Consider the following 9,848-nt stretch of genomic DNA (forward strand, 5'->3'; position numbering starts at 1 on the left):
CCATCCCAAGGGCCAGAAGGGTACTCAGTACTTTGCATGGGGAACTGCAGGCCTTGATCTGGCCCCCCCGCTCCTCCACTCTGCTTTCTGCCCTGAGATGCTCCCCTAACTGTATCCTAAGGGCCAGGGGAGGGAGGTGATGGCAGGTTTTCCCATCTGTGCTCAGATCCCCAGGGAGCCACCAACCCAGGGGACTCGCATTGCTCAGTGAGCAAGAGTATGGATGGGGACCCCAGGATCCCCCAGTCACACCCATTGCAGAAGAGCAGGCTGGCCCCTGAGAGACCCAGGGAGAGATAGTTGGAATAGAAGGGAGGGGGCAGCTAGGAGGAGGCTCAGGTGTCAGGGTGACACCCTGAATCTCAGAACCAGGCTGTTATGGTGGCACCTCGAATCTCAAAACCGGTTGGCTGGGGTTTGGGCCCTGGTCTTGGCTCTGTGAGATGATCTGTAAAGCACTCGGCGGGCATGGCCCCCAGAAGATGCTCCGCAGGGCCTCGGCTCAGAGTTCAGGCTGCCCATGGTTTTAGGAAGAACGTCGGTCAATGTTGTCATCATCCTGATAGCTTGAACTTTCTAAGTGCTTGCTGTGTGCCAGGCACTGTTCTAAGCAGTCCATACATGTTTGGTTCTTTAATCTCTCAACAGCCTCACGACTTAGGTACTGTTATTGCCCCCATTCTATAGCTGAGGAACCTGAAGCACAGACAGGTTTATTTATGGTGTGCAACTTTCTCTCCTGGGGAGGGTGCCTTCACCGAGAGGGGGCTGTGTGTGCAGGTGTGTGGGAGGGACAGTTGGGACCCTGCACCTCCAGGCTGATGAGTCTCCTGACAGCAGGTCTCAACCACAGTCCAGAGTGGGGCAAGCCCCACCTTGCTCAAGCAGTGTCAGCAGAGCCTCTGGTGGCCTTTCCTGCCATTGGTCCCTATGCCCGGGGAGGTGGTGTTTAAGGGACAGGTGTTTCTGCTGTTGGGGAAGTCCCACCTGCTGCCTCCACTGGAGAAAGTGACCCGCCACTGCTGGGTGACAGCGAGGGGAGCCCCTAAGTCCCAGGCAATGTGCCTTGCGGCTCGTTCCTGTCCTTGGAGACACTGCCTGGGGCCTGCTTAGCTGAACTGTGCCCCTCGCCTGCTGCAGAGACAAGGCCAGGCTTCTTTTTCCCTGTGTACCCCGCACTCCCAGGAGTTGGGGTTGGTCTCCAAGGCTTCTCCCCTCAGTATCAAACATGCAGGCCCCACTCAGCTGCCCAGCTCCAGAAGCCCTTGGTTCACCCTGCCAGTCCTTGCCTTGATTTCTCAAACTCCCTTTCTCTTTAGCAAGTGGATAAAGGCATATTGGCTCTGTCCTGGGTCCACATCTGGGCTCTGCCACTCGCTAGAGTAACTTTGGCCAGGTCATTCTCCGCTGAGCCTGGTTTTCCTTATTTGTATAATGAGGGCCAAGGTCTTCATCTGCCAGGGCCTGGTGAGGAGCAGCAGCAATAGGGAATAAGAGACCCTCTGGCAAACTCTCAAGTCCAGGACAAATGGCTCTTGGGATGATCCTGGACTTAGTGAGGCTGGCAGAAGTGAAACTCAGCCTGGCCCAGCCCCTAGATGCTTACAGTCTGGCAGATGAGACGTCTGTGCACACACGCATCACATGCACGCACTGTCGTCAGCCAGCCTTAATCTCTTTCCTGAGCTGATTTTGTTTGATGTTTTGCCCAAGTGCCTCCCAGTTCATTAGCACCGCCATTCCCAACCTCACCTGATTTTAAGATTCACTTGGAAAGCTGGTTAAACAGGACAGATTCGTGGGCCCCCACCTTGAAAATTCAGTCAGTAGGTCTGCATGGGCCCAAGGATCTGCATTTTTAGCCAGTGTCTCAGGCAGCTCTGATGTTCCCCGTGTGAGGATTCTGGTCATCCACTAGTCCCTCCTAAGATCCCAGAGGCTTCAGCAATGAATGACTTTACAGATTATGAGGCCCGTTTACAGGTCAAGAAGCTGAGGTTTCCCAAGGAGAACTTTGAAGTTTATCCAGAGTTGCAAGTTCTGAATGAGAGTCCAGTGCGTGGTGAATGGTGGGGATGATTTTTGCTGGAGGATGCTAAACGGAAGAGTCTTGGGCGGGGAGGAAGGGCTTTTGCGGGGAGGTGACACTTGGGCCAGGGTCTTCAAGGTGGGTGGGATGTACCTAAATGTGAGAGTACCCACAAACCAAGCAGACTTGAAAGGGCCAGTGCCGGAGAGACTCATGGTGGGCAAAAGGCGAAATAAGGTGGCAGAGATTGGGGGCAAGGCAGACCACTCTAGTGAGCCTGGGATTCCAAGAGGAGAAGTTTAGATTATTATCTAGGCAGCTGGGAGTCACTGAGAGTTCTTGAGCTGGGGGCTGACATGGTAGGCATTTGGGGTTTGCTAGAAACAAACCTGGCTAAGCAGGTGGGAGCAGAGGTCAGGGCATGCCTCCAAGGAGTTTCCAGTGGTTGGTGTGGCCTCTTGGGCCACACCACAAGTGACAGGCCATCAGAAGGTACACCATGTTCCCAGAACCCCCGAGCTTAAGCTAAATTGCAATGGAAGGTTGAGGGAGATGGCTACCACTGGGGGTTGCCCTGGGAGGTGGCCTCTGCACATAGGAAGACCACAGTTGAGAAGTGTCAGTCCTCCCTGCAGCCTAGCCCCACCCGAGTGTGGATTTTAGTGCTGAGCTTTTCTTCTGGCTGAGCAGTAACCGCTGTTAGGCACCATCTGGTAGTGCTGGAAGTTGCTGCCACCGCTGCATCAACAGTTGCCAACCTGATAGAATTAGATATGAGCCTCATCCACCCAGGTTTGGAATAAGAGTTTACGTTCAGCCTCTGGCATCCACTGTGTCCCACCAGGTTGGGGTTGTCGGGAATGTCCCGCCCTCCACCACATCTTTCAGGCCTCAGTTTCCCCTCTGTGAAATGAGTTCCCTCCAGCTCTGATGGGGCTGTCTGTGGAGGAGGCTAGAGACTGTAGCTTTGTCTTGTCATTGATCTGCTGTGTGGCCTGGGCCTCAGTTTCCTCCTCTGTAGAATGGGCTTGGATGTGGACGTGCCAAGACCTCTGAAGCCCCACTGTGAGTCTTTAATTTTGTGTGGGATCCCAGGGTCCCCTGGCACTTGGCAAACCTTTAGGGGCAGGAAAAATTAACTTGAAAGTCATTATGGGAAGATGCTCAGAAATGCACGTATCATTTTAATGAAAAGTGATTTCCTAAAGATTTGGGGTTCATCTGTAGAGTTTTGACCATTCGATGGGAAACTGTGCTCAGATGTTGGGAGCACATCCTGGTCCACCCTTCCCCACTGTCCACAGCCCCCAGCATCTGTCATTGCAGTTTGCTCTGTCGCCCTCGTAGAGGAGCCCTCAGAATGCCTGACGTGGAAGGCTGTTTGTCCCTACACGGAGTGTCCCCGGAGCCCTGAGCCCTAAACATTACGTCTGAAAAATCCTCATCGTGCTGGGCCTTGTATTAATACCGGATGTCAGGAAGCAGGCCCCGGGTGACTGGGGAGTAACAGACAGTGACAGTACGGGCTGGGAACGCAGGGACAGAGCTGTCCTGGAGGCTGTCCCATCAAGGCTGTGAAGGGTGTCTGCTCATTAGGCAGGGGAAGAGTGTACCGGGCTGAGGGCACAGCACAAGCCAAGGTGTTGGGGCTTGAGAAGGCACAGCGTGTGCTTCAGCAACCCCTGGGGGTCTTGGGCTGGTTCTGGATGGTGGAGGGGGCCTAGGAATTGGCTTCCAGATAAGTAGAGCAGGCCTCTGTGCTCCAGAACTCAGTGGGCACCAGTGACCGACAGTGCTAGTTCCCCACCCTGTCTTGCTAAATCCCAGGCTGTTTGGTTCCTCTAGCACCACACTCTGGTCGAGTTGAATTTCTGAGTCCGAGTGAGGTGGGGCGGAGGTAGGAAGGAAGAAGAAAGTCTGCCCTCGTCCGGGAGAAAAACATGTTTAAAAGAGGAACAAGGAGGGGGAGGTTGTTTGCAAACATTTAATGAGGTAGGAGTTTCACATACTGTAGATGGGATATTGTGCCCATTTTAGAGAGGGTAACACTGAGACTGAAGAGAGAAGGTGACTTGCCCAAGGCTGTACATCAGAGCGCCCTGGCTGGTTTCCATGGCACTGTGGCATCCGGCAGAGCCCTGGTGACAGAGTTGGGGGTGGTCCGGCTCCTGCACGCGCACCCTTAGCTGACTCTGTCACTGGGGCCTGTATCCTTCCAGTTTCTATAGAGCAAGGGAGGGGCTGCCCTCTGTCTGCTTTTCATAGCCAACAAGGAGCAGGGCTTTAAGGTTCTTACAGCTTAAAAGGAGAAGGTCAAGGAAATGGCAACCAACCTTTCTCTTTTCTTGAGTTTCTTTTTTGTGTCCTCCAGAAATAATCCTGGGCTCTGCAGAGCCTGTTTCAGGCTCATGGTCTACCCTACCCCGCCCCCATTTCCGGCAAAACCAGGCTGAGGGCTGGGCTGCTAGCAAAACTGACAGCAAGAGTGACAGCCCTGTCCTGTCGCTGGTGAGTCAGTGCCAGGAGGTGGCTGCCTGCTGACTCACCCACTCCTTCCGCAGGCTCCAGGGGCCCCTGCAGCAGCCTGACTCCAGCCAGCCCTGGGCCATGGGGGAAGGAGATGGAAAAGGGGCTTGGCTCCCTCCGACCCTTCACCCAGCCCCTGCACCCTGGGGCAGGGCTGCAGGCAGTGTGGCAGCTGTGCTGTTATTGGCCTAAACACATAGCAACAGGAAAACAACCCCAAAACTCCAGCCTCAAGAGCAAGTCCAACAGTGCACAACTCGCCAGGTCAGGAGCCAGGCTTTGCAGAAGCCCCCATGTACGCAGAATCTACAGATGGGGCCACTCTTGGCCCTGCCTCTGGCCATGGGAACAGGCCTCCAGGTACCCAAGGTAGGCATTTGGTGGCCCTCCCTGAGCTCCTCTTCCTCCTCCAGCCCAGCTGTGGGTACCGAGTGCCCTGGAAGTCTACTGAGTGGTGTCCAGGGTCCCCTCAGACAGCATCTCAGGGACTTGACCTTCCTCTGTGCGTCCAGGCTGTCAGGCCCAGCTCTCGGGGGCTCTTTGACCAGAGGTGTCTTTGAAGCCTACCCTTGACCAGACACGGAACCTCCTCCTTCCTCTGAACTTGTAGAATAGTTTTTGCTTCTTTAACAAAACGAGCCCCCCACTCCTTCTGTAGTCGTTAGTGCTGTGAAGGTGGGAAGATGACCCAGTACCCCGGTGGTGGCCCTGGGCCAGGCATGTAACAGGTGCTCCATCAGCCAGAGCTCTTGTTCCCTTCCGCCACCTCCCCCAGGGAGAATTGCCCCAGGTAAGCAAGTGCCTGCTCAGAGTAGAGTGGGCAGATGACATCCCAAGAGCACATCACAGCAAAGGGTGACCCTGTTCCTTTCAAAGCATGGCTTCACCCATGGAGCCGGCAGGGTTTGGGCTTCCTGCACGAGGATGTTGTGTTTGTGCCACCAGCCTCAGGTGTTAGGTCCTTGGCCAAGGGGAAGACTTTCCGGCCACCCACCCCACAGGTTCTCAGCTTATGGTAAGGAACCCAGGCGGCTGAGATGTGGGGTTAAGGACTCCACAGGCCCCACCAGAAAGTGTTAGCTGGCCACAGTAGCTCACATCTGTAATCTCAGCACTTTGGGAGGCCAAGGCGGGCGGATCACTTGAGGTCAGGAGTTTGAGACTGTCCTGGCCAACATGGTGAAACTAAAAATACTAGTCTCTACTAAAAATACTAAATAATTAGCCAGGTGTGATGGCACACATCTGTAATCCCAACTATTCAGGAGGCTGAGAAACGAGAATCCCTTGAACCCCGAGATCGCACCCTGCACTCCAGCCTGGGCAACAGAGCTGGACTATGTCTCAAAAAAAAAAAAAAAAAAAGTCACAAGTGCCTGCAGGGAAAATTCCAACATGGCCCTTAAGTTTCCTTTCAGAGTAGAAGGGAAGGGTTGGCCAGGTGGTCAGGGACAAGCCAGGGCTTTCAGCCAAAAGCATTGAGCCCTCACTGGGGCAGCACAAAACTTGGGATAAATCCAAGCTCTAACTCTGGCCTTGGGGGCCCCGTCCCCTCTTCCTCTCTGCCTGCTGGCTGGCTGTGTCTTCACTACGTGCACCATGGCCCTCTTTACACCTGCTGTTCCCTGCTCTTGGAATACCGTTCCCCCAGTTCTTTGCCATGCAAGTCTCAGCTTCAGTGTGGTTAAAAGCTTGTTCCCTAAAGCTGAGCTTCTGGATTTGAATCCCAGCTGTATGACCTTGGGCAAGTGGCTTCACTTCCCTGGGCCTCTTTCCATCATCCCAGCTGCCGAGGAGTGAGTGAGTGAGTTGGTGCCTGGAAATGGCTTGGCACAGGACCTGCCTACAGTGAGTCCTCAGTGAGCTGCTGCTATTATGAAATGTCACCTCCACAGAGGGGGCTGCTTTGTTGCCTTCTCTGTGCTGGGCACTGTCGTAAATATTTGTTCATTTATGTGTTAGTGTCTATCTCCCCTTCTTCAGGTCAGCTTGGTAAGGCTCAACCACTGTCTCCAGTTCCTAGGACAGTGCCTGGCACATAGTAGGGCAAGCCACTCGAACCCTTGTTCTAACCCTGGACCTCTGAGCTGAAGAGGGGAAGTGACTTGGCCTGCATGACCCAGCTTTCTGATCTCGCCCACTGCCTTTTCCCCAACTTAGCTGCTTGGGCTGTGCTGTGGGGCACCTCTGTTTGGAGTATGGTGTGTGCCCCAAACACCTTCATCTGGGGCAGCGCCAGCCACCCTGCCTCATCCCGGCCCTTCCCAGGCCATCCTGCCACTGGGAGCCGGCCATGCCTCCACCCCTCCCCCTGCAGCTGGCACGGTGGCACTCTCATTGCTGCCTCTCCTCTGCTGCCAGACTGTGGTTCTCTGAGGCTTTGGGCCAGGTCCTGCCACTTCCAAGGAGATGATAAAACAGTTTGGACCCGGTCCCCAGACCTTGTGTTCACCTGCCAATGTTTTTATGAGGGGAAGGTGACAAGTTGGCTGTCGATTGAACTCATACCATACCTCACCACCCCCAGTGTTGTTCCAGAGGCTTGTTCTTTGCAAAACCTGCTCACTGTCATCCACTCTCCCCCAGCAAACCACAGACTAAGAAGAACTACCTGGTCTGGCTGGTCCCCATCAAGAGGTCACCTTGCCCCAGGGTGGCACCAAGGTCATGGAGTTGGGATGTGGGTGCAAATCCTGGCCCACTCTCCTGTAGCTGTGGGACCTGGGACAAGGCTTCCCCTTCTCTGAGCCTCAGCCTCCTGATCTGTGAAAGGCAAGGCTGATGAGGCTGGGGGTGAGGTAGAGGCTTCTCTGCAGGTTGAGGGCAGAGTGTGATCTAGGCAGGAGGCTTCTAGCGGAGGTCGGGGGTCTCTGAGGGTAGACCTGTACTTTGTTGGGGTGGAGGTTGCAGTTAAATCAGGAGAGGGGAGGACCTCACCCGAGGATGCTGAACCCCAGGTAGATAACAAGCCTCTGTCCCAGAGACGGCATGCCGAAACAATTTCCTCAACAGAATTCACTTTCACTACGACCAGAATATTTTTGCTCATTGTTTCGACTTTGTTCCGGGCAAAACAATGCCTGGCTTCCTGGATGACCTCACCGGGACAAGCCATCAGGGCTGTAGGCCAGCCTGGTCAGCATCTCCGCACGAGCCCATTCTTCCCTTTGCCTCGGCCACCTTAGGTGACCTGGGGGCAATCGTGTGACCAAAAAGGACAAACTAGCCACAGGCTGAGTCTGGTCCCCCTCTGCATTTGTGTTTGACCCAGTTGGTGGTTTAGAAACTGAAAAATGTGTGTGTGCATACAACCCAGATTTCAACATCTCTCGAGAAGTTGGAGGATCCAGCCCTAGTGGGCCCTAGTCCCAAAGGCACCTGCAGTAGGGGGAGCTGAGGAGAGCTGCCTGTGAGAGTCCAGACTCCTCCTGTCCCCTGGTTCCCACTCTTCCATGCAGCCTCCCCACCCCAGTGGACTCCTGTCCTTTGCCTGCCAGGCTTCTGGAGGCTTTGGAGCTCGCCACGCTTGAGTTAACCTTTCCTTGGGAGCAGATAACCAACAGATACAGACCACATGATACAATTCAATGATTCAGTCTCTTAAAGGTATACTTTTAAAATATATATAAAAGAGGAAAAAAAAAAGCCTTAATTTCCACTTAAAACAGCTACTCCACTTAGAGTGATGGAAAGCACTTCTACTTTATTATTATTTTTTTCATGTCTCTAGAAACAGGGTCTTGCTCTGTCACCCAGCCTGGAGTGCAGTGGCACGATCACAACTCACTGCAGCCTCCAACTCCCGGGTGCAAGTGATCCTCCTACTGCAGCCTCCTGAGTAGCTGGGACTGCAGGTGCACACAACCACACCTGGCTAATTTTTTTTAACTTTTTGTACAGACAGGCTTCGACTGTGTTGCCCAGGCTTATCTGGAACTCCTGGCCTCAAGCCATCCTTTCACTTCAGCCTTCCAGAGTGTTAGGATTAAAGGTGTGAGCCACCACGCCCACCCAGGATTAGCACTCTTAATAACAGCTCCCTTTTTTTTTTTTTTTTTTTGGTGCTTAATTGTTAAACACTAGGGCCAAGGAGGGTGCCCTTGGCAGGCGTCACTGATAGATCCTGGCCATCCTGCTCGCTGAGCCTTTACCTAGCCCAGAATCTATGGAGACAGTGGTCCAGGGAGCCCCATCAGAGTTCCTTTTTGCTAGAGGAGGGCTCCAGTCCAGCACGCCATCTGTCCTGCCTGAGTCTGTGCTGTTTCATCAGCTGGCCTGGCCCAGCCCTGTGGCCCTTGGCACTGACTGCTCCCCAGGCCCTGTCCAGCCTCCTGAGCCCCGTCTCCATCATGTGGCCCTTCACTTCCCTGTTTGCCCTTGCCTAGTTCCCCAATTTGTCAGCCGGCTTGCAGCTGGTTCTTTAAAGACACCAGACCCCATTTTATTTTGTAAAGCAGGTGACCCATAGCAGCTGCAGTGGTTGAGAACATGGACTTCAGAGGCCAAGACAGACCTGGGGGGCATTTGGAGCTCAAGTGGCCTTTTCCTCACTGTGTGACTGTGGACAAGTGACTTCACATCTCTACCTCATCAGCACAGGAAGGATGGTAGCAGCACCCACTGAGGGGATTAGCTAAGAAAATGAAAATGTGCTTGTAGTCAGTGCTCTTTTTAAAAAGATGCATATTCTGCTTGTGTATATGGTCAGTGCTTAATAAACACAGCTATCTTTTTCTTAAAAGTAACTTTTTTTTTTTTTTTTTTTTTTTGAGATAGGGTCTCGCTCTGTCACCCAGGCTGGAGTGCAGTGGAGCAATCATGGCTCACTGCAGCCTTGACCTCCGAGGCTCAAGTGATCCTCCCACCTCAGCCTCCCGTGTAAATGGGACTACAGGCGCGTGCCACCACACCCAGCTAATTTTTTGTAGTTTTTGTAAAGATGGGGTTTTGCCATATTGCCCAGGCTGGAAGTTTTAAAATTGATAAGTAAAAATTGTATATATTTATGGTGTATAACATGATGTTTCACATCTGCATATGTTGTAGAATGACTAGATCAAGCCAATTAACTTACATATCACCTCACTTACTAAGCATTTTTTGTGTGTAGTGAGAACACTTAAAATCTACTCTCAACCGTTTTCAAGTATACAATATGCTATTAATTTTAATCACCATGACACCATGACATACATAATAGATCTATTGAACTTACTCCTCGTGCATAACTGAAATGTTGTGTTTTTTGACCAGCAATTCCCCAATGCCTCTAACAATCCACTTTTTCTTTTTT

The 9,848-nt window shown here is 52.9% G+C and overlaps 1 protein-coding gene across 1 annotated transcript in view; it reads left to right on the forward strand.

The window, feature by feature from the left end:
* Positions 1–4,799: 4,799 nt before the first annotated feature.
* SLC6A6 (solute carrier family 6 (neurotransmitter transporter), member 6) overlaps positions 4,800–9,848 on the forward strand; it is a 56,063-nt gene continuing 51,014 nt past the window's right edge. Inside the window, exon 1 of the mRNA XM_011950672.1 lies at positions 4,800–4,924. Within this exon, the coding sequence (XP_011806062.1) occupies positions 4,849–4,924 (76 nt within the window). The 5' untranslated portion in view covers positions 4,800–4,848. The remainder of the gene's footprint in view (positions 4,925–9,848) is intronic.

The sequence above is a fragment of the Colobus angolensis genome, unplaced genomic scaffold, assembly GCF_000951035.1.
Source record: "Colobus angolensis palliatus isolate OR3802 unplaced genomic scaffold, Cang.pa_1.0 Scaffold31, whole genome shotgun sequence".
In the NCBI taxonomy this organism is placed as follows: domain Eukaryota; kingdom Metazoa; phylum Chordata; class Mammalia; order Primates; family Cercopithecidae; genus Colobus; species Colobus angolensis.